Source organism: Aspergillus multicolor, assembly GCF_047715735.1.
Source record: "Aspergillus multicolor strain CBS 133.54 unplaced genomic scaffold BDW74scaffold_19, whole genome shotgun sequence".
NCBI classification, from domain to species: domain Eukaryota; kingdom Fungi; phylum Ascomycota; class Eurotiomycetes; order Eurotiales; family Aspergillaceae; genus Aspergillus; species Aspergillus multicolor.
The window spans coordinates 34,957-61,401 of record NW_027395970.1 but is presented as its reverse complement, the minus strand read 5'-3'; the positions used below and the strand labels follow the sequence as shown (position 1 = coordinate 61,401).

Genomic DNA, 26,445 nt, shown 5'->3' with positions numbered 1-26,445 from the left:
GTAAATACTGCTGGGGCAACTCGCGGCAAACATTTGCTCACCATTTCAGGATGGTAAATGATGATATTGGCTGCCTGAGGTCAAAGCTCACCACATCACAGCAAACGCTGCCGACAGGGCCATACAAAATGTGACGAGAAACGGCCAATATGCGGTCGCTGTACCAGGCTACATCTCGAGTGCGAGCCATCCGAGTTCATCGTCCACTCAGGAAATGGTCGAACTTCAATTTCAACAGCACAGCGACCGCCATCCGCGCCGCATCCCACCTCCACCTGGGATGTCTTTGGCGACCAAGCACCTATTCCCACAAATAGTCAGCAGCCTGAGAGAAACCAGCGTGGAGATCACCGGGCGCCAGTCCCTCTAGATGGCGAACAGGCGACGTTGCTCCGAAAGTACCAGAGCGGGATCGCAACGTGGATAGACCTCTTCGACGAAGAGCAGCACTTCCAGCGACAATTGCCAAAGGATGCGCTCCTTTCGCCATTGCTAGCAAACGCCATCTGCGCGATGACCGCGAAGCAAGTTAGTCTTGTTGACGGGGCCTGGCGAACCCAATCTGCATCGGCCGCCGGCGGATATTACGGCGAAGCCCTTACCCATCTTATCAAGTCCCTCGGAAACGGTTCCGTTTCAGTTGATGGAGTACTGGCCGCTACGATACTGCTGAGTAGCTACGAGCTCCTGGCCTGCCCTGGACTGGACCATCGACGTCATGTATCAGGAGCACTGACGCTGATCCGGACGCACGGGTGCAATGCTGCTTCAGATGGACTGGCCGGTGCAGCGTTCTGGGTCTACGCGCGCCAGGATGTCGCGATGGCGCTGGTGCATGAGTGCCCGACTATGCTTCCCCCGGAGGACTGGGGTGTGTCTTGGACGGTGTCAGAGGAACGCGATGACCGTCTCGGAAACCAAATGGTCTGGTTCTTAGCGAAGGTCATCGCGTATACATACGGCAAGGCCAAGGCAGGTGTGGCATTGACAGACCCAAAAGGGGTACTGGAGCAGGATCTGCGTACTTGGTACGAGGCCCTCCCTTTACACTTTACGGGAGTCAAGATCCGACCTGCCCCCGAAGAATCCGAACGAGCCTTATTTTTCGCGAGTCCATCAACCGGTGAGTACCATCAGAGCCCCTCGTCGACCGTTCCGGGCCAGGGGATGTGCTGACTGGAAAAGCTGCGGCGACCTGCATGTATCACCTGGCACACATCCTCCTCCTAGTCGAAGGGTGCAATGCCGAGTCCCCGGTTAACCCGGAAGTTCGAGTGGGTATATCCAGCCCAGTGAGAAATACCTATGTATTCTACTAACACCTGCGCCCTCTTCGTCCAGAGCATAATACACACCCATGCCGAATCAATCCTCACTATTTGCTCCTCGTCCCTCTCAGATGGGGCATTAGTGCAAGCAGTCCAGGCGCTCTACTTTGGTCGGTATTTTCCTTCCACAGACTTTACAAGCAAAGCCTGACGATTCGCGTTCAGCTGCAAAACATACCGACATTATCAGGACGCGATTGAAGATATGGGCGATTCTTGAACGAATTGAGACACATCTCGGTTTCCATACGGGCAATCGTATTAAACAACTTGAACAACTTATGGAGGAACAAGCCAGAACTTAATCGTCATTGCAGCCGTCTCCATATCTCCGTCTATCCCCTCCTCCAGACCCTCATCGGCATCCGTCCAGGCCACAAATTGAACGCCTCCTCGTACTCCAGCTCAAACCCATCCGGCAGCACAAAATTATACCGGTGCACTAAGGTGGCGACAAGGATCTGCTGCTCCATCATCGTCAGGTTCCGACCGATGCACCCCCTAGACCCAGTGCTAAAGGGGATGAATGCAGCACCCATCGCCGCAAGCTCTGCCGGTTTGACTTGGAGCCATCTTTCTGGCGCGAATTGCTCAGGATTGGGGAAGATAGTGGCATCTCTATGAGCAATGTATGCAGGTACAGAGACGCCGACGTTCCCTGCTATTCTGGTACCCGCTATGACTATCCCGTCAGGGGGTGTTGCCCGCTCAAGGCCGCGGGGAAGTGGAGGTGACAGGCGGAGAGACTCATTGATACAGGCTTTCAGGTAGGGCAGATTCTTGACTTTGGCGTAGGGCGCAATGATCTCGGACTCTTGGAGTATGCTCGTAACCTCGACCCTGAGTTGGGACAAGCTATCGGGGTTTCTGACGAGGTAGTATAAAAGATGCGTCAAGGCAATGGCTGTGGTTTCGGAGCCTGCGTCAACTGCACACATCATCAGCCATTTGTCCATGTATCAAGAAACTTTGGATCGGAAAACATACGAAGCATATTCGCCTCGGTCTCAATCTCCCCTCTGTCCAGGTTCCGCGGTTTGCCGCTTTTATCCGCAAGCAAGCAAGCAATAAAGTCATCAGGATTATCTAGCCTACTCAGCCGCCGATCGACAAGATGACGAACGATCGCGCCGAAGTCCTCTCCCTGCTCCCACTTCCGTCGGAGATGAGGTGAAATAAGACTGGTCGCGCGCTTGAAGAAGGTGAACCACCCAGGTGCCCCGAAGAACCATGATGCAATCCTGGCACCGCCGTGCATGCTTTCCAGGAAGCTCAGTGTCCGGGTCTTCCCACCTTGATTGGAGACCATGATGGTGTCGTTCCTGGCTTCTAGCACATGCGTCTTCTCACTCAGAGCTATCTCGGCGATTGCGTCGATGGTGAAGAGGTTTGACCACTTTCTCCAGTCCACATTGAATTCACCATCACCGTGCACAGATCCGTTTGGCGACGGAATGCACATCCGATCAAGTTGGCGCACTAAGCACTTCACCTTATCGACAATCTTCTCTTCCCAGCTCTCGAGATTCCTCGTCGCGAACGCGTTGCTAAGCATGCGGCGCTTGGTCGCATGGTCTTCGCGGTCAATGGCGTTGAGGATATGCGTGTGCGCGCCAGGCGACAGAGTTGCTTGATATGTCTCGGCTTTGAGGCACGGCGAGCTATGGCCGTATATGTCTTGAATTGCCGCAACGCTGCCGAAGGAGAGGGTACGTGGTCCAACTCGGATAATTGGGTATTTCTCGTGCTGAATGTACAGAGCTTTGGTTCGGAAGCTGTTGCGTCGGCTCCATACATATGCCAGCTCTGTGAATGGGGAGAGGATGTTCTGGTTTGGGTATTTTCGCAGAGACAAGGGGTCGTAGATGTATGTGATAATTGGCTTCACGATAAGCGCGAGCAAGGCTAGAACCAAGACGAAGGGAAAGAAAGCCATGTCGTACTAATGATAAGTTCAGAAGATGGCCCTGACTATATTCAGTACGGCGACTCGCAAGTGAAGATACCAATGTAATGTTGTTGGATAGAGCTTGAAAGGTAATTCTGCTACCTCCCTAGTATATGCGCGGCCCAGCGCATCCTTCATATCTTGCCCGTGGCCTTCGGGCTTCAAACTGCTTCCTATCGCCGCCCTCTTCTTCCTTCATCCCACCCTTGAACTTAGTTTCCAGCGCCCAAACGGATCCATTATCCAGTCCGGATGTCGATCGCCTACATTACCGTATTAGGTATGCTAAGAGCGGGCTTCGACCCGGCGCCGTGCAGCGCTCGGCCCTCCCCGCGCGAAACGCGCCTTTTTGGGTATGGTAAGAGCGGTAGCCTCTTCCCCGGGTTCAAGTACAGGACGATTCTTAGGGGTGATTTCGTATTGAACGTACCTAGTTTGTGATGGCTTCCTGCATTTACCCCGACGTATGCATAAGATGCACTCTAACTAAGACTATATTGGTCTACCCACTGATGGCTGGGCATATATGTTTATCCTCCGCTGCAACTTTAAAATCAGAGTCGCAGTATGGTATTGACTCCAGGTCCTATGTGGCAAGAATGGAAAACATCCTGTAATAAGGCCGTGCCGCCTCTTGTACAACTTTGTGTGCATTACGCGAACGTACCTATATATGTAGAAGTTTTGCAGCACCACATGAAAGCAAAGGCTGACCTTAAAAAAATTGGAAGATAGTATAACGCGAATGTGATTGTGAGAGGAACGCCTGGAAGGGAAACAGGTGTAGTGATCCATGGATAGTGATACATAAGGATAACGAAGGACGCTGAGCGCGGCAAGGCTAAAATGGGACAAAGTGATATACATAGGAAATAGGCAAAACGACGGTTTATCCCATCTAGACATATAATGAGGATTCGGAGGCCAAAGAAAAGAGAACGGCATGTGTCATGACCCTGCAGGTCGCCCACCATGAAACACCAGGGTGCGGATCCTGATGTTGGCCACATGGGCGACAGCCACAACGTCTCTTGGTCTAGGTACCCTGGACGGAAAGATCAGGTACACGGGCTCGGATTGCTCCTCATCCGGCCGGAACTTATCGAAATATGCTTTCTTCCCGGACAGAGGAAGGCGTTGATATGTATATCGATACAGTATATCTGTAAGGTGCGCGAGGGGCGTGGTTGAGTGCTCGGGTATTGAGTCCGAAGGCTCGTAGCCTACGCTCAGATAGGATATATTCAGTTGGCGGAGGTACGCCATGGCAGCGAACAGGAGGAGGTCGGTAATGCCTTTCTGCTTTGTATCTGGCGCAGCGATACACGGGTCCAGGTGGTAGCCGTCTTTCAAGCCAGCCCAGCGAAGGGCTGCGAAGCCGACGATCGTCCCTTCCTTGTCTCGGGCGTAGATGTAGGTCATGAGCGATGGCATAAGGAACGGGTCGTACTCGGTGATGAAGGCTTGGGGTTTGTTGCTGCTGCTGGCCTTGCTATTGCGAGCGATGCACCATTCGTGGTATATGGAACTCAATCCCCACTCCAGCTTGTAGTCTGTTCCGTCGAGAGACGGGGTGTATATAGCCAGCGTAAGACCCCCCTTGTTGAGGTTGAGGAGCTGTCGATTCTGCGTCAGGAGTCGTTTCCCGCTCTTTTCATGAATGATGTCGTTCGTTAGCGGGTTAAGGACGCGATTGTACCCGAACTGCAAGATCGTTGACTTTCTTTTCCTGGATGTGTAGTACTGGACCAGGCTTTCTCCTGCACCGAGGACAGCCATGCGCCATCCCTTCCTACGCCGATAAAGCTTGAATTCGCCCATCAACGCCGGGATCTGGCTCGGATGGCACATTGGGTCCCCCATCACTACGGTGACTTTATTCAGGACCTTGAAGCAAAGCCCACCGTGTCCCCCCTCACTAACGAATATAGTATAACTCGGATCCAGCAGGCCCATTTGTGAAGGGAGTCCGTATTCACTGGCCAGTCGTGCAACGTCTTGCTCCATGGCCCTACCGCCTAAACTGACTATGCGAGCGGGCTTTGAAGAGTTCGAGGACTTGCTGCTGCGATCGCTTTCCGACGGCGGACTGCTGCGATTAAAAAGGGCTGTCTCATTATGGGACTCGGTCGTCAGGGTTTCGGAAGAGGTTGTGGCGCTACCGGGGAGTTGCTGGCCCGGCACAGTCAGCCATTGCGAAGCTGGAGACTTTCTATCGAACGAGGAGCTGGGATCGAGGGCGTGGGGAGCAACCGAAGCCGTTTGATCTCTCGCTAAACTTGATTGCCGTTGACATAGTGAGGGTCCGATTGTGTCAGCGAGCAAAGCCTTTCCGCGAGGTTTCGCAGTGTTGGCCGGCATTGTGCTTGTTGTTTTCTTAGGCATAATCGTGCCTGTCACTCAGGACAATGCGTTAACAGAGCCCGTAAGACGGGGAGGTAGACTGATGTCAAAGGGGTAAGTGGAACGGCCCTCTGCAGCAGCAGTATACAAGCCTTTCCGAGGGCGGCGTCGAGGCAGAGTGAGCAATAAAAGGAAACAATAACAAACGTCAATTCTCAGGCATCAATGCCGAGGAGATATATGTTCGGGGCTTAAACATGGGGCGCTATTGTGATTTCAATGAAATATGTAGCAAACAATGACGAGTGGTTATGGGTAGCCGCCATGGCGTCGATGGCTCCATGGACCCTAATCTGGCAGCCTAGTTTACGAGCAGCGCCTCAGTCTGTGTGACAGCAGTCTCCAGGGCCCACGCGTCCTGGATTGCGACCTCTTTTTTGGGTATCTATTAGTCTATGGTCTTTAGCTGTCAATCCCTACTTAAACCCGATGTAGACTTCAGGTTGGTCATACCATATCTACCTAGATGCAGGTATAACCATTGATAGACCTGGGTAAAATATTAGGAGCAAAGTGTAAGAAGAGGAGTAATACACAGGAAAGCTGCCAAATGTCAATTACATAATAGAATCTGCATCCTCAGTGCCCTGAGCTGACAGGCTAGGCATCATAATTAAGAACAAACAAGCTTTGCATCGGTCACCCACATCGCAGCTCCGGCCCTGCTCTCCAGGCAGCCGCATTACCATTCTCAGCCCTACCGAATCCCGGCTGGCCTAGGCAGCGGCTCAGCCCGGTCAATCGTTACGGGTTCTGTCCGCGGGTCCCGAGACTGGTGTGGTCGCTTGGTTCCGAGCAGTCCGAACCATTTCCGCGTCCCACGGGACTGTCCCACTTGAGGGTGTATATCATCAAGGGCAGAGCCACTTTCTCTCCGATTCTCCAGATTGGGTTAGCAATTAATGAAGTGATGTTTCCTCATAGCCAGATTTCCATCCCGATGGTATCCCCACGGTGCCATGAGGCTATTTACGTTCATATCCAACCCTGATCAAAGAAGCCACCCAAAAGCCAATATAGTAGTATGGACAAGCCGGGAATGGTCACGCTGACTCTTTTGATGGGCCTAAGAGCTGGCTTCTGCACCGCACGTGAAATGCTCCCGGCCTCGCCCCGGAAAAAGACAGATGGCTCATATGAAAAAAAATATAGTGAACAAGGCGGATTAGCAGCTACAACGTATTGAGAAACTTAACCTGCTATACCTGTGGCTTGGATAAACCACAAGTCGACAAAATAAAATACACATGATTGGTGGTTAGGGCTTTACTGGGATGAGCCTTGTTAGGGAGAGGGTATTGAAGGAAGTGTGATCGCTGCGAATTCTGCGCTAAACTAAAGAAGAGCTGGAAAATCAAGGTGCTCGAGGGAAGATATGATGCAGATATATATATATTTTGGCCCGTACCTGGCAGCCCAGCAGCAACCAAGTTTATCTGAACGTTAGGACTTTTGTTAGTATGTATACCGCACCGCTAGACTACCATAGATACAAAGCGGATTGGCTCTAGGCTAGGCCAGCACCTAAATAGTCTCAATATCACTTCTAATGCAGAACATCTAACCCTGGAAGGGGCTCTATGCCCTTGATTGAGGTGGCTAGGACGCCAGTGCACATATTGGCAACAGACAGACCTGACCTCGGGACGGGAGGTTTGGCTCTGGAGTATTATGCAAATAAATCATGCAACTTGTTGGTAAAGTCCTCGGAGAACAATCCCCAACAAATGACCTCATCCGTCTATTATTCAATGAGTACCTCCCTGTTTAGTTTACGCCAAGGCTGCACAGACAGTCGATCATGTCCGGAAAGAGCATCCGGCGAGGGTCTCCAAGCCTTTATTGTGGGGGACTCCAGCACTCTTGGAGAGGGGAATCCCCGATATTTGCCCGCATGCGGAGTTGCTCCGGTCAGGCCATCAACATCCGGAGTAAATAAATAAAGACTCTCTTCCCCGCTCGGAGTCTGCAGCGCTGCCCAGTCGTGTTGCCAATTCGCACTTTCAAAAGGAAAATGGTGCGATCGACGGCCGCCGTGGCTACGGGCCTGCTCACTCACGGAATCATGGCTCTTGCTCAGGGGGCAGATGGCTCGAACGGTAAAGACGCCCCCAAGTTAATTCTCTTCTAGGTGAGGATAGTAGGAACTAATCTTGCGCAGCAATCGTCGTCGACGGCACAACCTTCGCCCTCAACGGCGCCTCCATGTCCTACGTCTTCCACGCAAATTCAACAACCGGGGATCTCGTCACCGACCACTACGGCGGGAGCATCAGCGGCAGCATTCCCTCGCCAAGGGAGCCCGCCGTCAACGGGTGGGTCGGTATGCCCGGTCGCATCCGTCGTGAATTCCCCGATCAAGGACGCGGCGACTTCCGTATTCCTGCTGTGCGGATCCATCAGACGGCCGGGTATACTGTTAGTGATCTGCAGTACCAGAGTCATGAGGTTGTTGAGGGGAAACCTGGTCTCTCGGGCTTGCCGGCCACATTTGGAGAGAGTGGAGACGTGAGCACGCTTATCGTTCATCTGTACGACAATTACAGCTCCGTTGCTGCGGACTTGTCGTACTCTATCTTTCCGGAGTTTGATGCCGTGGTGAGGAGTGTGAATGTTACAAATCAGGGGGAGGGGAATATCACCGTTGAGGCATTGGCCAGCCTCTCGGTCGACTTCCCCCTCGAGGACTTGGATCTCATCAGTCTAAGGGGAGATTGGGCTCGAGAAGCGAATCGCGAGAGGAGGAGAGTTGAATATGGCGTGCAGGGGTAAGCACTGTCTTCATCCCCAATCCCTTGCTATCAACCTGAACTGACACGAGATGTACAGCTTCGGCAGCAACACCGGGTATTCCTCCCATCTACACAATCCCTTCCTGGCCGTCGTGCACCCCTCCACAACTGAATCCCAAGGCGAAGCATGGGGCATCAACCTCATCTACACAGGCTCATTCAGCGCCCAAGTCGAAAAAGGCTCGCAGGGTCTCACCCGCGCCCTCATCGGCTTCAACCCCGACCAGTTGTCCTGGAATCTCGGACCGGGCGAGACATTAACATCTCCAGAAGCCGTCTCGGTCTATTCCAATACCGGCATTGGTGGGATGTCGCGCAAGTTCCACCGTCTGTACCGCAAGCACCTGATCAAGAGTAAATTCGCGACGTCCGACCGTCCGCCTCTCTTGAACTCCTGGGAGGGCGTCTACTTCGACTTCAACGGGAGCACGATCGAGACACTCGCTGAGCAATCCGCCGCCCTAGGGATAAGCCTTTTCGTCATGGACGACGGGTGGTTTGGGAACAAATACCCCAGGAACTCCGACAACGCCGGCCTAGGAGACTGGACCGCCAACCCAGCAAAGTTCCCGAACGGCCTTGAGCCCGTCCTCGAGGATATCACCAACCTTACCGTCAACGACACCTCAGACACAAACAAGAAACTCCGCTTCGGCATCTGGGTCGAGCCCGAAATGGTCAACCCCAACTCCTCCCTCTACCGTGAACATCCCGACTGGGCACTGCATGCAGGCCCCTACCCACGCACCGAACGCCGCAACCAACTCGTCCTCAACGTCGCACTCCCAGAAGTTCAAGACTTCATCATCGAGTTCATGACAAACCTCCTCAATTCCGCGGATATCTCCTACATCAAGTGGGATAACAACCGCGGCATGCACGAGCAGCCTTCGCCATCCAACGACCATCTCTACATGCTAGGTCTTTACCGCGTCTTCGACACACTCACGACCCGCTTCCCCGATGTTTTATGGGAAGGATGTGCCTCCGGTGGCGGGCGCTTCGACCCGGGCGTGCTGCAGTATTTCCCGCAGATCTGGACGAGCGATAATACAGATGGCGTGGATAGAGTGACCATCCAGTTCGGGACGAGTCTGGCATATCCGCCCTCTGCTATGGGTGCTCATTTGAGTGCTGTGCCGAATCACCAGACGGGTCGCACGGTTCCTCTGGAGTTTAGGGCTCATGTCGCCATGATGGGCGGGTCGTTTGGGCTTGAGCTTGATCCCGCGACGTTGCAAGATGATCCGACTGTGCCTGAATTGATTCAGCTCGCTGAGAAGATGAACCCGCTTATTCTGAACGGGGACCTATATCGACTGCGTCTTCCGGAGGAAAGTCAGTGGCCCGCTGCACTCTTTGTGGCGGAGGATGGAAGCCAGGCGGTGCTCTTTTATTTCCAGCTGTCTCCGAATGTCAATCATGCGGCGCCCTGGGTGAGGCTTCAGGGACTGGACCCTGGGGCGAGCTATAAGGTGGATGGGGAGGGGACGTTTACAGGCGCTACGCTGATGAATCTGGGTCTGCAGTATACATTTGATACTGAGTACGGGAGTAAAGTTGTTTTCCTGGAGAGGCAGTAAGGCGTGAGGTCTGGCGGAAGCCCAGCCGGAGATCTGTGTCCCGTCACAGCAACTACCTACCTACCTAGGTAAATATGCCATAGTGGGCTCACAAAATGAATGGAGGACGATATGTAGATGATAGTAACAAGCATGCAGAGAACACCATGAAATCAGGTATAGCTCATATAAAGGGCTCATATGGAGAGATCCTCAAATCGTCTTAGTATGACTATTGTTGCTGAAAAATAAATTCTACCTGAGGTAGTAGACGTAGGTGCGTACGTAGATGCAATAAAAGCAATCAAGATCATATCATACAAATTCAGAATCCAGAAAATCATAGAATTAATTAGCGTTTAGAAGATGAAAGCAACAACAAGCTGGACTTTTAAGGCCCAATCTGGGCCTTTGTTTCCAAGCTTACCACGGCAAACCCACCCTAGTCACAAGGATAATTCTTAGCAGAGCTGCTATCCCCCCAATTCAAAAACGCCTCTTCCGCACTACAGATGGGGATGCGATTGCGGCCGGCAGCCCCGACATCCTCGTCAATCAAGTCCTGGTCGCGGAAACTGTTCTCGTCGATATCATCTATTCCCTGTAGATCCCAGCCGTTTCCGCCATGCTTGTCGAAGGAGCGGAGGGAGCTGTTTCACAGATTAGCCAAGGCTCTAAAACGGGGTGTCTGGATGTATGGGAGAGGGAACCAACCTTGCAAGTATGTCATCCAGCTTTACGTCGTAGGACCCCAGACTCTCGATGCCCGGCGGCGGGTCAAACTTGTACGGGACGCAGACGCCGATGCCACCTCCGGGGGTTTGACAGCTGTTGGATGCCGAGCCCTCGGGGTAGACCAGGTAGTAGGCCTTGCCATTGTAGCAGGCCTTGGCGACCTCGGCCGTGGAGTCGAAGATGTAGTCGTCGGCGGGGTTGCTGTCGTCGTCACAGTCATGGTCGCCCGGGTCCAGCCAGAAGACGGAGTGACTGGACTCTTGCCACACCTGGGGGATGGTGTAGGAGTAGAATGAGGCCATGACGAGGGCTTTCTGCTCTTCACGGCTGAGGGCCGGTAGTACGGTGTCTCCTTCTTCAATCAGACCGTCTATCAGCTGGCCGTTCTTGATTGCCTTGCTGAGGATCTCAATGGACTCGTCGGTGCCGTTGAAGAGGTCTTGGGCTGCAGCGTCCGCCGAGAGCATCCAGAGCTCGAAGGATTGAGTCATCCAGAGCTTGAACTCGGCGGAATCGTCTTCATCCCAGTCGCTGTGCAGGCCAGTTAGCAGGGCGGTCGTGGTTGAAGGAGTGCAATGGAAATGAACGTACTAATCCCCGGGGTTGGTGTCCTTGGCCAGATTCACCCAGCCGCCCACTAATGTGTAGCTGATGTCCTTGGCAGTGTCCAGCTGGCCCGGGTGGCGCGTGAAATAGTTCATGTTCCGCAGGACTTTGCAAGATGAAGGACTTTGGTTAGCCAGTAGTCCGCGTGGACGGGCAGTATGATAGAGGTCTCACGTACCTGAATTAAAGGCGGGTGCCGCGACAGATGGCACAATAATGCCGAGCATATCCATCAGCACGTTAAAGGCAGTGGTGTGGTCTTGGACTGGTGCAAAGGTGTCGATAAACTTGTCTGAGTTGTCTGAATTGGTGACCTGGTCCGAGGCGTCCTTGATGGCTTGATAATAGTCCTTCAGCATCTAGCGCAGAGGTGATGTCAGTGGTCAAGAAGCCTGGCAGTGCTCGAGCTCGGGCTGCAGACTCACCGAATTGATCTTGATCAGCGAATTGAGGATCTCCCATCCAGCCGGGCCTGAGCCAGACCCCTTGGTGTCCTCGCAGTTGATGGCGTCGTCGCAGTCCCCCTCCTCGGTGCCCAATCCGCATTCTGCGGCCTCTGCATTGAAGAAGTCAAAGATCGACTCACTAAATGTGCGTCCGTGCGGCTTATAATCGGTCTTCCAAGTCCGGATGGCATCGTCCCACGCGTCAGCACACCCCAGCTGCTCCCATCGCTCATCCGACGGCATCTGGAGCTTCCCCCTGACCGCGTCGGCGTTGCAGTCCAGCTCCGTCCAGTTGCCAGTTCGCTCGCCCCAGGTATAGGGGTCGTTGCCGAGGTTGATCACACTCTTAACCGATGCCCAGCTCTTGATGGGGACGCTCACCCCGTCGACCACCTCCACCATGTTGTCCGGAACATCGTGGAAGGCCTGGAGATCGACCGCCCATTCCACCGACCCACCCATGTTGAGTCCCTGAAAGAGGGTCTCTCGCGCCTCTCGGTTGCTGTCGTCCGAGTATGCCACCCATTCCGTGTCATCGTAGACCAGGATGTTGGAAAAGCTGTCGTCCACAAACGTGCGGGAGTTCTCGTTGTTGTCAAGGATTTCCTGAATCTCACCGTTGGAGATATATCCCGCTTCGCCGGTGCACCGTCCCTTTTTCGCACCAGATGCTTCGCCTGCGAATGTGCATTCCGGCCCTGTGCATCCTGCAGTGGACATCTTGAACGCGCGCCCGTAGCTTGCAACGCCCACAATCAGTTTATTCGAGTCAGCACCGGCCTTGGTGATCATGGACAACGCGTTGTGTGTCTCGGTCAGGTTGACGTGGCTCCGGAGGCAGTTGCCCTCTGGACAGCCAGGAGATGACCACTGGTTGGCAAAATCCCATTGGCCATGCAGGTCATAGGCCATGAAGACAACGTAATCCACCAGATCGACCATTTTGTCAATAGGGTATTGCTTCAAGTACCAGTATGATGCGGGAGCAGCGATTGAGATACTCTTCCCTGGTAACTTACTCTTCAGCAAAGCCAGAAAGGCCGTGTAGAGGTTGCCTTCATTTTCCGCTCCAGGAGGGATGCCCGGGATATCTGGAGCACCGGGGTATTCCCAATCAATATCGATGCCATCCAGATCATGCTCAATCACAAAGTCGGCGATCTTCTGGGCCATGGCATTACGGTTAGCCGCCTGGACTCCGTTCCGGAAGATCATGTAAGTGGCAGGCTCCGTGGAGAAGGCCCATCCACCCATGGAAAGAATGCGCTTGACCCCAGAGAGTTGTTTGAACTGCTCGAATTCGAACTGGGCTAGGGTATTGCCAACCATCACGTCGTAGCTCTCGGTCATGGTTCCAAAGCCAAAGTGGATATGGGTGTACTTGCTCGAGTCGATCTGGCGAGCATCCATATATTGGCACTCTCGGTCTAGGTTGTAGCCCTGGAAGTAGCCAATTCGGATGAAGGAGTCCGGAGCCTCAGACTTGATCACCTCCATGCCACAGTTCGAGATACATCCATTTTCCCCAGGGGCCGATGTCCCAGGCGCACCGCTTTCGCTTTCACTGATGGTGCAGAACTCTGCCGTAATTCCGCATTGTCCCCACTGTCACAGAATTAGCTCTCAGCAAGACTAGTAAGTTGCGTTGAGGGAAGACGAACAATATTACAACAGGCGTTCAGAGGGCAAGGATTTAGGTCAGCCAAGTCGGTATCGTCGTCTGGTTCTTCAGTGTCAGGTACTTGAGGACCACAGATGGCGTTGGCAATGGGAGCAGGCATCGGGGGCCTTCCAGTGCTGAGGCACATCTTGGTGCCGACCCAGAGCAGGCTACATCCATTCCATCCTGTCAGAGGTAAGTAAGACCCAGTCAGGGAGCTAGAGCATAGTACAAACCCCATGTGTTTTTGTTGAAGTCCTCCAAGTCGTCAGCGGTCAGGTCGTTCGTGGCAGCAATCTTGGAGCAAGAATCATCCTCCTGGACGACATACGTAGCACACGTGCCGTCCTCATTTGGCTCAGGCGCGAAGCTGGGAAGGGTACCGGAGGAGCAGCAGACGTGTTGACCGGGTACCAGCGTCGAACAGAGATCCTCATCGCTGTTGTATTTGGTGAAGTCGGCGCCGCTGATTCCGCATCGAGTCGCCAGCGAACCGCAGCTATCGCCAGAATCGACTTGGATGGTCGTACAGTCTGCCCTGCGATGGAGTGCATATCTTGGAGTTGACCTGGTCCCGGCATCATTGGGAGTTGTATAAATGGTCACGTTGCGAGTCTGCCCGTGGTACGAAGATAAAGAAAGAGAAGATGACGGAGAAGAAGAAGGAGACGGCACAGGAGTTGATTGGGTCTGGGTCGAAGAGCTATTGCCTAGCATGGCGCATTGCCCATCCGACCAGGACTTCACAGCCTGCTGGGCGATCGAGAAAGTATCATCGAATGCGACGACAATGCCCCAGGTGTGCCGGGAGCCGCGACCTGGACCGCAGATCTGCTCCAGCACTCCGTGGGAGACATCATCGACAATGATGTGTTTAATCAAGCTGGAAAGAATGTCTTCAGAGGTACGGGCCACGTCCATGTCCCGACCCCCAAAGAACCCAACGGTAGTATGGCCGATTCTGGCAAAACGAATGAAACTTCCGGTGGGCTGAGTGTAGGTGTAAAGGTGTTTCTGGAGATGAGACACGAGCCGAGCGGCGAGGTGGCTCGCTCCGACGCTCTCAGAGAGTTCGAGACGCTGGAGAATAGCTCCTTCCGCGGAAGACTCGGTGGACGCGGTGACGTTGAGGGACGGGACGCTCGTTCCCCATATCGAGCAGGCGCGAACCTTGGTCGGAGTGCCGGACTGGGAGAGAGGAGCATCGACCATGAAGTCAACCAGCATCGGACGATCGCAGCGGTTGAAATCACTGATGCCATAGTAATACACCCCCCAGTCCTCGGGACTTGGGCCTGTTAGGCCGCACGGAGCTGGACATGGATCGCCTCGATGGCGTTCCCAAACGGTGGGAGACGCAGAGGCTAAACAAAGAAGAGAAAAGAGTGACGAGAGCTGGAAAAGCCGGCCCATGGTGAGTGAAAAGGAGTGACTGAAGTTGAGGTTGTCTGCATGTTGGATTAAGGGGAGGTATGTCTGGCCCTTTTATATACGGCGGGCATGGTCGGGCTGCGCATAACATGCACTATTCGCTCAGGAACTGTGGCCGGTCAATAATCAGGCGCCCAAGCACCTCTCCATGGTGTGGTCCCATGAGGGCTCGGTTTAACTTCTCCCGACCTCCTGAGGCAGGTAGGCACCCTACCCACTCCATGGTCATCGGATGCGGTTGACTGGATGGGCAGGCCAGAAGAAGGCCTCGCAAAAATTGCTTTATGGGATCAAGCCCGACGAACTGAGCCAGTAGTCTCACGATGTCACCCGGGAAGTTCCAAATCTGGGCAATCCCCGCGCCGTGCTATATTGTCTACCATATTACAGGGCTACATAGCCCGGCGAGGTCAGCCCTAAAGACCGCCGAGTCAGGTGGCCTTGGGCTACTGTGGCGCTACCCCTGCGTTAGCCCCCACAAGCTGAACAGTGCGGATCCCCCGGGAACCGGGTGGCCCTGGAGCCTGGGCGCTGCCCGCCCTGCGCCCAGGAGCTAACTATCCCTAAGCTTCTTGGCTGCCTCTGCAAGCCCTAATGAGGGCAAACTCCGGCGTGCACAGCCCCTGCAGGGTTACATCGACAATTGCATCAAGGAAGCCGCCCAGGCCGGACTTGCCTCGCAAGCACCACACAGAGCGCCGCCAAGGCACGGTCCCCCTTGGCCCTGGGCTTCGCCTGATCCCACCAACCAACGGCTCCCGTGCTTCATGCGACCTCGGGAATACCATATATCTCCCAACTCCGCCCCATCTTACGACCCTGGTCCGGCCAATTTCTTCTTGTTTTGTCCGGATCTACCACTGCGGCCACAAGCATGGCTGTCATTCATTTCTCTTATCTTTTCTTACTCTCACTCCTTACTACGCTGACAGCATCCCAAAAAACCTCCACCACCGTCGAAGTCGACCAGATCTTCCCCCGCAATGAGACCTACGCCCCTACCCGGTATTTTCCCATAATATGGGGCCTTCAGAATGCCACAACCGCCTACCCCTACGCGTTCACCCTCTACTGGCGCCTGCGCCTAGCCGACTCCGCGGTGTTCGTTCTCGAAGGCGACGGTCGCTTCCCCGAGTCCGACAATCTCGACGAAACCTACTCGTCCGGCGCCGCACCGACAGACCCAATTGTCTTCCACGACTTCCCCCTGAAAATGCGGAACTTCACCACAGGGCACTGGGAGCTCCAGTGGCGCTTCGGCTTCGAGTACAACTGCTCGCTGTCGGATCCTGGATTCCCTGATGAACATTCCAGCAAGCAGCCCTGGAACAACGTCACCTTTTCGATTGCCGAGGGTGGGAAGAGCGTTGAGTTACTGGACAATCGGGAGTGCGAGTCGGAGGCGGACGGGAGGGCGGTTGCGTTTGGTGTCTCGCCGCCGCATCCCCGGGAACCGGACCAGGACTGTCCTGTCGTTAATGATACACGACCCAATCCGTGTGCTCTTGACTTTACAGCCGAGGCCGTGGAGAATATTACTGCTGCGGCGCGGGAGATAGGTCGTTGTCCGGAGTTTGAAGGCGGGCTCGCGGATTTTCCGGTTACTTGTCGGAATCATGGGATGCGTGTGGGCTTCGAGTGGACCAGAGTAGTTGGCGCTATTAGCATTCTCTGGGCTCTTATTTCCCTGTAAATATAGTGTATAATATATTCTCTGCCAAATGCCGCATGTTACGGCGGACATCACTAGGGACTGCGGTGGGTACCGCGACTGCTTGCAGCACCTTCCTTTATGGGCCCGGGGTTTCACTACAGTAAGCTGCAAATTCGAAAGTATATATCAGAAAGAGAAACAGTACCCCAAACCGCGCAGCGGACCATCTAGCCCCAGCTAATCCAGAAACCGGACCCTGCATTGTTCTGTATCGGCGGGGAAGCCTGAGTGGCCGAAACATCGTTATAGCCCGGCACGCCAAAGTTCTGCACATGACCTTGGAGTTCTCGACCGCCAGTGCCCCCATATGCGCTCATTACGCCTTGGGTAGCCTGAACTGCTGGACGAGAACCGGCGAGACCAGGCGCCCTACTGCCCATACCATCCACCTGCACGGGCTGAACCATCCGAACGCCCGCGGCAGGCGCATTTGTCGTAGATGCCGGAGGATCGTACGCCCCAAAAACGCCCTGCACAGCCCTATACACCACGCGCAGCAAATAAACGCCCAAGCCCAACAGATCCGCCCAAAGCAATAACCCAACGCAAAGTAAAAAACTCGGCGGAATGATATCAAAGAACTTCTCGATCTCGAGCTTCATGTCGAGCTCGCTTTCCAACTCCTCGAGATCTAATTTCTTGCTCAGCGCGTGGATCCCGGATCTTGGGGTCTCTACGCCGTCGGCCCCAGTCATTGTCGTCAGCCCCCTTGATTCTGCGTATGCGTCGAGGTACCTCATTACCGTGAACGCGCCCGTAAAGAGTGTGAGGATGGTTAGGGCTATAATTCTTTGGTATAGTTGGTGCAGCCAGGCGGCTGAGAGGATGAGGAGGGTTATTGCGCCGGTACGAGAGGACTTATAGGCGGTTGTTAGGGTATGCGCGAGGGAGGTGCTATCGCGCGAAGTAAACGCGACATAAAGGCGGCAGAGGAGGAAAGTCAAGAGGGACGTCGAGGCAATGGTGTGGAGGGTTGTTGTGTCGGAGACGAAGGTATCAAGGCCGACGAAAATTAGAGCAGTTCCTGTCCATATTGATAAGAGGAGGATGGAGAGCAGTGTGGTGACGATGCTGGGGAGAGCCATGGTGTACGGTGAGCCCTTCTCTCGGGCGCCTGGAGTTGGTCGGGGGGAAAGGGGAAGAGAAATGTTTTGCGCGCTGAGATTTCAGGGTCACTGGCGTGTTCCTGCGGTACGCTAGACTCGCATTCTCGGAGACCTGGCCCTATCGGATGCCGGTGGAAGCCTAGCAGCCTACAGTAGGGGTGTGGGCTGAGCTCTAGGCCTGATCTAGATTAATCTCCCGGGCCGCGACGCGGTACCACTCGGAAGGGCGGGAGAGCGGGAGGTTCATGAGCCTCAGGGACCAGAAGTATGAGGGCATAAGCTTACCTACGTGCGGCCAGTTGGGTTTCTGGTGCATGCAATTTTAGGCATAGCCCTATCTTTCGGGTGGATGTGTAGCGGTTTAGGGAGGGTGTAGACTAACTAGTGCTAGTAACGTCGACGGATGATCTACTCCTTGGACGGCTCTGCGTACAACAACTCCTTGCACAGACGGGAGAATGAATCCCGCACATGTTTCACACCCAGAGCTTCAACAACACGGGGACTCAAAGTAATTCGGCTCAATTGACACTCTTGCGTGCCGTTGGTCCTGTAGCGGGACAACGGTTAGTTTCTCCCTCTAATTAGTGACCCATGATTCGACCTACCAGGACCAAACATTATCAAATCCCGTGAATCCTTGCAACATCTTCCCAGATATCTCTTACATCCGGATCAACCTTGGATTCGCTCGAGCTCGCCCACAGTACATACGCCCTTTCCCTCCGATATATGAACAAATGACCCGGCGACTTGTGTTCACCAAGTCCATCGTGTGTATCAGGCTAATTCCATATTTTGGACTCAAGCATCATAAGTTCAAGCTTCGGCATATGCTGCGCAGCTCTCCCCGCAGCTCGATACAGATCATTAGAAAGCCCATTCACAGGTTTAATCCTGGGCGCATCGCGCCTGACCCAGCTTGGACTCGGCTCGTACTACTCCGGATCAGGCACGAAGAGTGCCTGTCCGGACGGCGTGTAGTCGACGTAGTCGACGATGACAGACTTGAGTCTGGGCCAGGCCGGTGTGTATCCGTGAGGAGCATCAGTCGGCCAGAATACCTCCGGGGCAAGCATGATTGAGTGCAGTTTGAGGGTAACGAGCGATTGAGAGGTCGAGTGAAGCGCCATACAGGGGGCATCCCGGCCGAATGCCGAGTTGACGGGGAGAAGTCCGCTTGTGAAGAACGGCCCGCTTGCGTCGTGCTGCAGGTCCAGGTGCTGTACCTGCGATGGCCAGTGGGCTAGCTCGACGGCGAATCTGGTTTAGACGTTATTTATGATAGATGGCAGAATATTGCGATGAGTGCCTACCATTTCTATACTTCTTCCGATACCGGTCGTAATACTGCGCCTCGACTGTGCGGAGGCCGGAAGCCGAGACGCTAGCATAGCAGTCACAGCGGGCGCAATGTTCCTGTTCTCCACGATATACAGTCCCTTGATGCCGAGATGGATGATGAACAGCAGGAGAGGCAAGCTGTCCACCGAGTCTACAAACTCTAGCTATTCCAACGTCACACTCCACTGCCAGTAGTCCTTCGCACAGTCACTAGGTGCGCGGGCTTGAATGGTAAGGCTGAGATTCGCTCCCAGCTAATGTCCATATACTCAGCCAGCCGTGTCGGTGTCAGATGTCACGCGGACCTCGAGAAAGTGTGCGGCTCAACTAGGGCTTGCCATTGTTTGCTTACTGCCGCAAGCGGAGCAAGGGGAGTTCGGTATTTGCGTGGCCCGTGGTGGTCCAGTGTAAGATGGAAGAGGAGCTGTAGCTAAAGCTTGGTTGGGAGTCTATCTAGCATCCGAAACACTGCGTATATTCTTTGCAAGAGAATATTGGTGAAAGTGGCCGGCGCGGGGTATAACTACTACTGCATAGGTACATAAATGTGGAAAAACGACTGGGGAGAGCCTGATTTAAAGTGTAGTAAAGATTGCACAGGTTATATTGAAGATTTTTCAATTATTGTTGATTAAGTAAGAAGTTGCAACGGATGGGTCCTTTATGTACACTGGACTTTTTCGCATTCTGGTTCTCGCATTCACCTAATGTAAATATAATCAAAGTAGCAATATCATAAACATGGGCCGGGCTTACCAAGACCCAACCTATAGTTTACTGGCCCTGACTCTTGTGTTTAGCCTAGGATACCTCCCAAACCCCCTGGGGTCATCCCACTGCCTATCGGCCGCAATACCCACAAACCACACTCCACCCCCGGCCTCCCCCAGACAAACCCACCGATCGCGCTGCGAAAACGCCGTAACCATATGCGTGCTAAAAGCACAGATCTCAACCTTACCCTGCTCGTCTATCCTCGCAGGGGTAAAGTCAATATCCTGCAGCTGGATAAGCCGCCAGTCCGTCAAGCCGGACCAGTTATGCCCGGGGGGGCAGAAGAGCGCGAGCTTGCCGGAAGGTCGCTTCCAGAGACTGTTTTGGAGTGTGTACGAGAGGAATCGGCGCGTGTTCTCGGGTGTTGAAGCCTCGCGGATCCCCGTCTTAATGTGTAAGGCTAGTTCGCCTAGGGACATGGAGCGCAGCTGGTGGACTTTGAGGCTGGGCAGGCCGGTAGCCATCGCGGCGCCGTACCAGTTATGGGCGGGGAAGTGGTCGGTTGATTGGGACTGCGGCTTCATGCCGGTTGGTGGGCGGGCGCGGGTGTTAACTATGGTGATGGGGGCGCTCCATTCGTTTGGGGCGAGGTGGGTGGTGCTGTTTTTGAGGAGCCAGGCGTAGAGGACGTTCGACCGGGTGGCGGTTGGCAAGTGATTACCTGCTTCATGCCCTTGCAGCTTCGCGAGGTCCTCTCTTGCTTCCTCCTCTAGGCGCCGGGCTTCATCTTCAGAGACATATATGTACTTTTGGGCGATTGTGTTCTCAGGCCGTGAGATCTTGGTGTCCCACAGTAGCCGCGAGGCAAAGCGTGCCTTGTCCATTGGGCCATATATCTGCCAGCCTGGGGGTAATGGGGGTCGGCTGGGGTTGATGTCGTGTCCTGCGAGGACCCCTCCCAGACCGTACGCAGTGAAAGGGTCTTGTCCCAGGCCTTCGAATGGCGGAGGCGGATTGCCATGTAGTGTGCTCTCCCACCCCTTGAAGATAGCCTTGACTGTAAACAGGTCGCCAATGAGATGGGTGAGGGAAATGGTAATGAGGGTGGCATCCCGGAACCGGGTGACTTGGATCGTGGTAGCTGGTCGGTCACCGTCGAGGATCTGGTCGAGGGAGTGTACGGCATTAAATGCCATGCAGCGCTTTTCGTCTGCTGAACTGGCGCTGTCGGCCACGAACACTCGGTATGAGTGGCTCGGTGCGCTGGGGCCGACACCAAAGCCGGCACAGAAGTCGGTAATGGAGCGATGAGACTCGTCGAGGCAGAAGAAGTCTTTTAGATGGTCGGAGGTTTCCTGCTGGCTCTGTAGGTACTTGTCCATGGCGCTCGGCGTCAAGACGTGGTACTCTAAGCCTGATGGGGCTGTGGTAGAGCGGCGTATCCGGGCCTGCATGATGGGTCTGATTCGCAATGTTCCGAACCATGCTTGCTGTAGTTTCTCAAATGATAGCGGTGCATCGAAGATGACGCATGCTCTGGCCTAGTAGTAATATCACTATTAGCAGGTCCTCGGTTTTTCCTCTGGCCAGGCACGCACAATGATATCGGCACTTTCACAGGTCAGCATAGTTCTATTCAACAGATTCTGATAGGCAACTCACTTTCCTACAGTCGCATCCAGAAGAGTAAGCGGAACGACGGTGTAGTCAGCAGTCTCCATGTTGACGAACAGTGCCAATCAGGCCGAGGCAGGGTTTGGTTGACGGTTTATGGGTGATGCAATCATGCAAGGGATGCAGCGGGGAGGCAGGAAGCAGGATAAAACCCCTTGGAACTGCAGAGGAGATGAGATTGACGACGCAAGAAAGAGGATTACAGTCACAGGGGCAGTTTAGGCACGATGTGCTCTCTGGCAGACGGAAGTTGATATGGGGTTTGGATCTCATCAACCGGAGCATTAGGCTGACTGACAGCGACCAAACCAGATGCAGATAGGCCGATGGAATGACGATCAGCATGGAGCGACCGAGGGAATTCCGCGGTCCCTGGAGAAGTGACTGTGAAGATCGATAGTTCGTGCCTGCTCCACCGGCCATCTGCCGATCTCGGACCATCGCCACTTCCCAATCCGGGTGGGATTGCCTCCATTGATGTAAGTGCGGCAATTAACCCTTTGCCTTGCTCAATAGTCAGGGCCGTGTCGATCCCTGGTACGTAGACCAAGTCGCAAGGCTGTCCCTGGCTCTGACATCTTGCGTACCAGGTGGATCGAAACGGACCACGTTGTGCTGATCCAGTCGTCAACTTGCCGTTTCCGTCCAGCTGGGCAGTTGCGGTATGAAATTCTTCGACCAGCCGATCCGCTTAAAGAGTGCGAAGCAGGCCCCGTGGTTGTGGTTAAGCTGCTCCTGCTGCCGCGCCTGTGAAATTCCACGCCATGCTTTGCCAGCGGAGTTCCGAGCCCTCACATTACCCTCGACCATCCTGACCGAGTCACAGCCAGTGCTACTAGTTTTATCTCCCTTGCTACGTTCTACAGGAGCTTGACGCTGGCCATGCATATCGCATTCCTCAGCAACCCGGCCTCGGGAGAGGTCAATGTTCAGCTTACAACGGCCGAGCAGCTCGTGGCCCAGGGACACGCCGTGACATTCCTCTCAGCGGAGTCTTGTCGAAGCAAGGTCGATCGATTTCGGCAATCTCAGAAACATTGCGACCGAGACGCAATCCACTTTATCAGTCTTGGTAGTGGGCATACTGTGGACGATGTGTATGTCTACCTACTTGCTAATCAACACCAGCTACCGAGGGCTCTTTGCTGATAACCTGCTCGTCTTAGGACACCTTTCATCCAGAAGCGTATGCACTTAATGCGCAGGGTTCCCGGCGACCCGGTCAGCCTCCAAACGTGCATTGAATGCGCGCTCGGTCCGGCAGACGAACATGCTGCCACCGCGATCCGAGTGCGCGACCACCTGAATGCGCTTGATCCAGACATGAGTGAGTTGCTGCGCGTCTACTGACATCCGGAACCCGTCATCGCTGACCATGATAGTCTGTGTCGACGCCTTGTCGCCATCATGCATAACAGGAACCCGTCTGACGAGGCGGAAATTCATCCTCACAATCCCCTGTTCCCCAGGCTTGAGCGCACTCCCTGGGGCCTTTGATCCGCATGTCGTGGCATGGCACCGACGTGGGTCCTTGGGGACGTTTTTCGAGAGTACGCACCCACCTTATCCCCCCAGACCCGAAGGCAACCCTAACACGGCGCAGACCTCTACCTCTCTCTCAGCGAATCCATCCACAGCCGCACCCATCCCGACCGGCGCGAAAAGCACAAGATTATCAAGAAGCTGGGGTTAAAGTCTTATGGGGCGACCCGCGACTCGGCGCATTTCCCGCCGCATTGGAGTGATGATAACTGCGTGGCGGGCATCCACTTCAACACCCCCGGGATGATCGACTGTCCCAAACAATCCCCTAAATTTGTCTTTGTCGGTGCCGGCGTGTCGGAGGATTTAGAGCCACCACCAACTACATTTCCCGAGCTCGAATGGATGAACGAGGCAGCTCACTTGGAACACGACGTCGTCTACATCAACATGGGCTCCATGTTCATCTGGGAGAGCGACGAGTTCGAAGCCTGCGTTGCAGGTTTCAAAGCCGCATACAGGAACCTCGGAGGCCGCGTACGGTTCCTCGTGAAGATGAACGGCCGTCCTCGCAGGCGAAGTCGCGGTCGCAGTCGCCACCACGCCACCCCGAACCCCGGGTCTAACGAAAAGAACCTCGAATTCGACGACCTCGCCCAATTACCCCCCTACATCCGCCTAACCTCGTGGATCCAGAACCAGCAAGCCGTCTATACCCACCCCGCCCTCAAGGCATTCGCCCACCACGGCGGCGGCAACTCGTTCAACGAAGCCGTGCACTTCGCCATCCCCCAGCTCGTCCTCTCCCAATGGCTAGACACACATGAATACGGGCTGTATGCTGAGAAATTTGGATTAGGACTTCGCAGCGCGCGACCACCACACATCGAAGCGGACGATATCCGATTCAAGATCGAGACACTCCTAGGCCCGAAGTGGGACGAGTTCAAGAGCAACTGCCGGGCGTGGTCATTCCGGAGCCAGATGGCGGGTGGGCCGGCTGCTGCTGCAAAGATTGTGCTGTTCCATGCGGAGAATGAGCAGAAGAAATATCTTGCAGGGCGGAAGAGGGTGTCTGAGGCGAGTGACTCGGGCTTGGGGTCTGAGCTTGAACTCACGCCCCCGTTATCGCCTGTCCTAGAGGCTAAGGAGGAGATCGAAGTCAAGGAGATTATGATCTATTCCTGATGCTATCTGATATGATGTGATACCTGTCGCTTCTGCTGGAGCAAGGTGGCCTTGTTTTCTATGTTCATTTTCATTTGTTCGTTGGTGTAGCGGTGGCAAGAATATGTATCTGACCTTGGTACAGCCCATATATGTAGATCGTCAAACTGATAGATACCGGAGTCAGTTACAAATAGGACATATGACTCGTCCAACTCTTTTGTTATCGCCGTGGACTACGGAATGCCTACAAATCCCTATCTACTTGCCACCTCCGTGGTGGCTTGTACTTCGTCTAAGCCTGCAAGGGAGAGATGAAGCCGGAAACTATTTCATACATACCATGCCTACATTCCAACAAACGGGGGACTGCATAGCGTCAAAATTCGACCGAAAACTCCAGAAACAAAGTAACCGAAATAAGTATGGTCTAGAGAAGATGAGGTCCAAGATGTGTACAAAGAGTAGGCTAGACGCCCAATGGATGGAAACAGGAACAGAAGGAAGAAGCCCGCCCGCAGAGCTGCATAGTATGCCCAGCTCAAGAGAACAAAAAAGCTGCCAGAGAGAATGAGACTCAGATGACCAAATGAGGGGGGAAAAAAAATAAAATAAAAAATAAACAAAATGAAAAATGGTGGAAGGAGGAAACAGCAATCGAAGCAACCTCCATCACAGCCTGGCCCGCACACCTGCACAGCATGAACCCCCCTCGATACCTGCACCTTGCTCAAGCTCGACCCCAACCAACCGCCTAAACAAGCCCGCGACCTGAAACCCCAGAAGCACCGTCTCCGTAGCATCAAAGAATTTCTCGTCGAACAGCAGGTTGAATCGCAACTCATCGCGGAAGCTATTGAGCGCAAAGCACACGCTGGGGTCGGTCGTGCGCCCGCCCGAGTTGAAGTCTGCCAAGGTCACTTCCCCCTCTTGGGCAATGAGGTCCCTGTCCCGCGAGTTCGAGTACTGCCCTTGCGATGTTAGCGTTGGACGCCCTCGAGGTGGCGGTGGCGGCGGGTCATCGGGCGATGTATGTGCGGCCGCCATCGCGGCCGCCATTTGGGGTGCGAGCTGCTCGAAGACGGCGATGATGTGTGGGGATGAGACCTCATTGTTCATGGCTTTGCTGATTGCGGCGGCGAGGGTGGTCAGGCCCTTCTGTGTGGACGGGGCGAGATCTACCTCGCTGGCGTCGAGCCACGCGCTACAGGGGATGATGGGCATGCGGACGGGTCCGGTGCCCGTCTCGGCGTTCGCGTTCGTGTCGAGCCACCGGCGTCCGTGGACAGGGAAGCACAGGTGTGCGCCTGCGCCTTCTGCTCTCTCTGCAGGGGTGGGAGGGTACCGCGTTGCGATGGTGGAAACCATGCATGCGAAGAAGGCGGCTGTTAGGGAGATGCGGGATTTCCGGAGGAAGCGGAAGGCGGTTTCGGACTCGTGCGGTTCGAAGGAGATCGTTTTGTTGTGGATGTGTCGGCGTCTGTTGGCGTGGTTGGGGTGCAGAGGGATGCCGATGGATGGGCGGGCCCAGCGGTCCTGGCTGCGCTGGTAGGCATGCAATGCCGTCTGGAAATCCTTGGTCGTCGGCTGGGGGATGAGATGAGTATATGCGTTGGTCAGAGATTGAGGGAGACGAGGTCTGATGCCCTGGACGGTCTCAAGGCTTGAATCAAAGATGCCCTCCACGCCGCGCTCGTTTTCTGGGTCTGCCAGCTGATGGATGTACTCTTGCACGATGAGGAAAAGGTCCACGTTCATGAGTGTGTGCGCGATATTCAGCACGCAGCCGCGTGGCCCACGGGCTGGATCGAGGACAAGCGTCAGGGAAATATCGCCCATTTTCTCGCGCGACCGGTCAAGGTATACGTCGTTGACGGTGGTCTTGCTCTCGATGCAGCATGTTCTCGATGTCCAGCCTTTGGCTTGTTTCGCGGTCCTGTGGAGGGGGTATGAGGCTGCGGTGAGGGTGGGAAAGTCGACTCCGATGACGGGGTGGACGAGGCGGGTGCGGTACCAGGCTGCGTGGTGACGGCGGAGGAGCTGGGCGTCGGTGAGGGTGGATGAGATTGTGGCTTTGGCGGTTAGGTTGAACTGGGCGTTGTTAGCTGCTGTGTTTCGCATGGTGAGTTGCGCAGGCGTGGTAGGCAACGCTCACATTCCCATCACAGTAGTGCTCTGAAGCCCGAACGAGCAGCTCTGCGCCGCGGAGAGGTCGCTCCAGGCAGTTTCCAGCGAGCTTCCATTCGGAAACGGGCCGCGTTGCTGGTGCCCCAAAGGGCTGCTCCTGGAGGGGGGTGGCCATTGTGATGCAGGTGGGTGTTGTTCTGCTCAGT

At 54.6% G+C, this 26,445-nt stretch overlaps 11 protein-coding genes across 11 annotated transcripts; 4 read left to right on the top strand and 7 right to left on the bottom strand.

The window, feature by feature from the left end:
* Nucleotides 1-149: 149 nt before the first annotated feature.
* On the top strand, nucleotides 150-1,633 carry BDW74DRAFT_179765 (fungal specific transcription factor domain-containing protein; the record flags this gene model as incomplete). The annotated part of the gene is made up of 5 exons (XM_073729543.1): nucleotides 150-179; nucleotides 244-1,123; nucleotides 1,186-1,274; nucleotides 1,342-1,438; nucleotides 1,494-1,633. The coding sequence occupies 5 exons, from the start codon at nucleotides 150-152 to the stop codon at nucleotides 1,631-1,633; spliced, it is 1,236 nt and encodes a 411-aa protein (XP_073582074.1).
* A 30-nt stretch (nucleotides 1,634-1,663) lies between these two features.
* BDW74DRAFT_186034 (cytochrome P450) lies at nucleotides 1,664-3,264 on the bottom strand (the record flags this gene model as incomplete). The annotated part of the gene is made up of 2 exons (XM_073731178.1): nucleotides 1,664-2,256; nucleotides 2,316-3,264. The coding sequence occupies 2 exons, from the start codon at nucleotides 3,262-3,264 to the stop codon at nucleotides 1,664-1,666; spliced, it is 1,542 nt and encodes a 513-aa protein (XP_073582073.1).
* Nucleotides 3,265-3,734: 470 nt separating this feature from the next.
* Nucleotides 3,735-4,604, bottom strand: BDW74DRAFT_156210 (uncharacterized protein). The gene has a single exon (XM_073724963.1). The coding sequence runs from the start codon at nucleotides 4,219-4,221 to the stop codon at nucleotides 3,769-3,771; it is 453 nt and encodes a 150-aa protein (XP_073582072.1). The 5' UTR covers nucleotides 4,222-4,604; the 3' UTR covers nucleotides 3,735-3,768.
* ergS lies at nucleotides 3,735-5,866 on the bottom strand. The gene has a single exon (XM_073724962.1). The coding sequence runs from the start codon at nucleotides 5,659-5,661 to the stop codon at nucleotides 4,225-4,227; it is 1,437 nt and encodes a 478-aa protein (XP_073582071.1). The 5' UTR covers nucleotides 5,662-5,866; the 3' UTR covers nucleotides 3,735-4,224.
* Nucleotides 5,867-7,693: 1,827 nt separating this feature from the next.
* On the top strand, nucleotides 7,694-10,054 carry BDW74DRAFT_168899 (alpha-galactosidase; the record flags this gene model as incomplete). Its single annotated transcript, XM_073726912.1, has 3 exons — nucleotides 7,694-7,778; nucleotides 7,841-8,447; nucleotides 8,509-10,054. The coding sequence occupies 3 exons, from the start codon at nucleotides 7,694-7,696 to the stop codon at nucleotides 10,052-10,054; spliced, it is 2,238 nt and encodes a 745-aa protein (XP_073582070.1).
* A 192-nt stretch (nucleotides 10,055-10,246) lies between these two features.
* On the bottom strand, nucleotides 10,247-14,918 carry BDW74DRAFT_156203 (uncharacterized protein). The gene is made up of 7 exons (XM_073724961.1): nucleotides 13,717-14,918; nucleotides 13,482-13,666; nucleotides 11,800-13,425; nucleotides 11,553-11,733; nucleotides 11,360-11,480; nucleotides 10,748-11,299; nucleotides 10,247-10,683 (listed from the first exon to the last, which is right to left on the bottom strand). Exons 1-7 carry the CDS (start codon nucleotides 14,891-14,893, stop codon nucleotides 10,476-10,478), a joined length of 4,050 nt encoding a protein of 1,349 aa, XP_073582069.1. The 5' UTR covers nucleotides 14,894-14,918; the 3' UTR covers nucleotides 10,247-10,475.
* Nucleotides 14,919-15,749: 831 nt separating this feature from the next.
* BDW74DRAFT_156202 (uncharacterized protein) lies at nucleotides 15,750-16,649 on the top strand. Its single transcript, XM_073724960.1, has one exon. The coding sequence runs from the start codon at nucleotides 15,786-15,788 to the stop codon at nucleotides 16,602-16,604; it is 819 nt and encodes a 272-aa protein (XP_073582068.1). The 5' UTR covers nucleotides 15,750-15,785; the 3' UTR covers nucleotides 16,605-16,649.
* Nucleotides 16,650-17,873, bottom strand: BDW74DRAFT_156201 (uncharacterized protein). Its single transcript, XM_073724959.1, has one exon. The coding sequence runs from the start codon at nucleotides 17,708-17,710 to the stop codon at nucleotides 16,793-16,795; it is 918 nt and encodes a 305-aa protein (XP_073582067.1). The 5' UTR covers nucleotides 17,711-17,873; the 3' UTR covers nucleotides 16,650-16,792.
* Nucleotides 17,874-19,842: 1,969 nt separating this feature from the next.
* BDW74DRAFT_186031 (uncharacterized protein) lies at nucleotides 19,843-21,510 on the bottom strand (the record flags this gene model as incomplete). The annotated part of the gene is made up of 3 exons (XM_073731177.1): nucleotides 19,843-21,330; nucleotides 21,388-21,400; nucleotides 21,452-21,510. The coding sequence occupies 3 exons, from the start codon at nucleotides 21,508-21,510 to the stop codon at nucleotides 19,843-19,845; spliced, it is 1,560 nt and encodes a 519-aa protein (XP_073582066.1).
* Nucleotides 21,511-22,345: 835 nt separating this feature from the next.
* Nucleotides 22,346-24,243, top strand: BDW74DRAFT_186029 (glycosyltransferase; the record flags this gene model as incomplete). Its single annotated transcript, XM_073731176.1, has 4 exons — nucleotides 22,346-22,560; nucleotides 22,630-22,790; nucleotides 22,846-23,013; nucleotides 23,067-24,243. The coding sequence occupies 4 exons, from the start codon at nucleotides 22,346-22,348 to the stop codon at nucleotides 24,131-24,133; spliced, it is 1,611 nt and encodes a 536-aa protein (XP_073582065.1). The 3' UTR covers nucleotides 24,134-24,243.
* Nucleotides 24,244-24,407: 164 nt separating this feature from the next.
* BDW74DRAFT_186028 (uncharacterized protein) lies at nucleotides 24,408-26,414 on the bottom strand (the record flags this gene model as incomplete). Its single annotated transcript, XM_073731175.1, has 3 exons — nucleotides 24,408-24,439; nucleotides 24,838-26,203; nucleotides 26,268-26,414. The coding sequence occupies 3 exons, from the start codon at nucleotides 26,412-26,414 to the stop codon at nucleotides 24,408-24,410; spliced, it is 1,545 nt and encodes a 514-aa protein (XP_073582064.1).
* Nucleotides 26,415-26,445: the final 31 nt, after the last annotated feature.

Bases quoted from the DNA above. Each gene is read 5' to 3' on its own strand.
- BDW74DRAFT_156210 (XM_073724963.1), bottom strand. From the start codon at position 4,221: ATGCCGTTCTCTTTTCTTTGGCCTCCGAATCCTCATTATATGTCTAGA.
- ergS (XM_073724962.1), bottom strand. From the start codon at position 5,661: ATGCCTAAGAAAACAACAAGCACAATGCCGGCCAACACTGCGAAACCT.
- BDW74DRAFT_156203 (XM_073724961.1), bottom strand. From the start codon at position 14,893: ATGGGCCGGCTTTTCCAGCTCTCGTCACTCTTTTCTCTTCTTTGTTTA. The intron at 13,667-13,716 runs GTTTGTACTATG...TACCTCTGACAG, and splicing joins CTTCAACAAAAACACATGGG to GATGGAATGGATGTAGCCTG. The intron at 11,481-11,552 runs GTACGTGAGACC...CATCTTGCAAAG, and splicing joins GGCACCCGCCTTTAATTCAG to TCCTGCGGAACATGAACTAT.
- BDW74DRAFT_156202 (XM_073724960.1), top strand. From the start codon at position 15,786: ATGGCTGTCATTCATTTCTCTTATCTTTTCTTACTCTCACTCCTTACT.
- BDW74DRAFT_156201 (XM_073724959.1), bottom strand. From the start codon at position 17,710: ATGGCTCTCCCCAGCATCGTCACCACACTGCTCTCCATCCTCCTCTTA.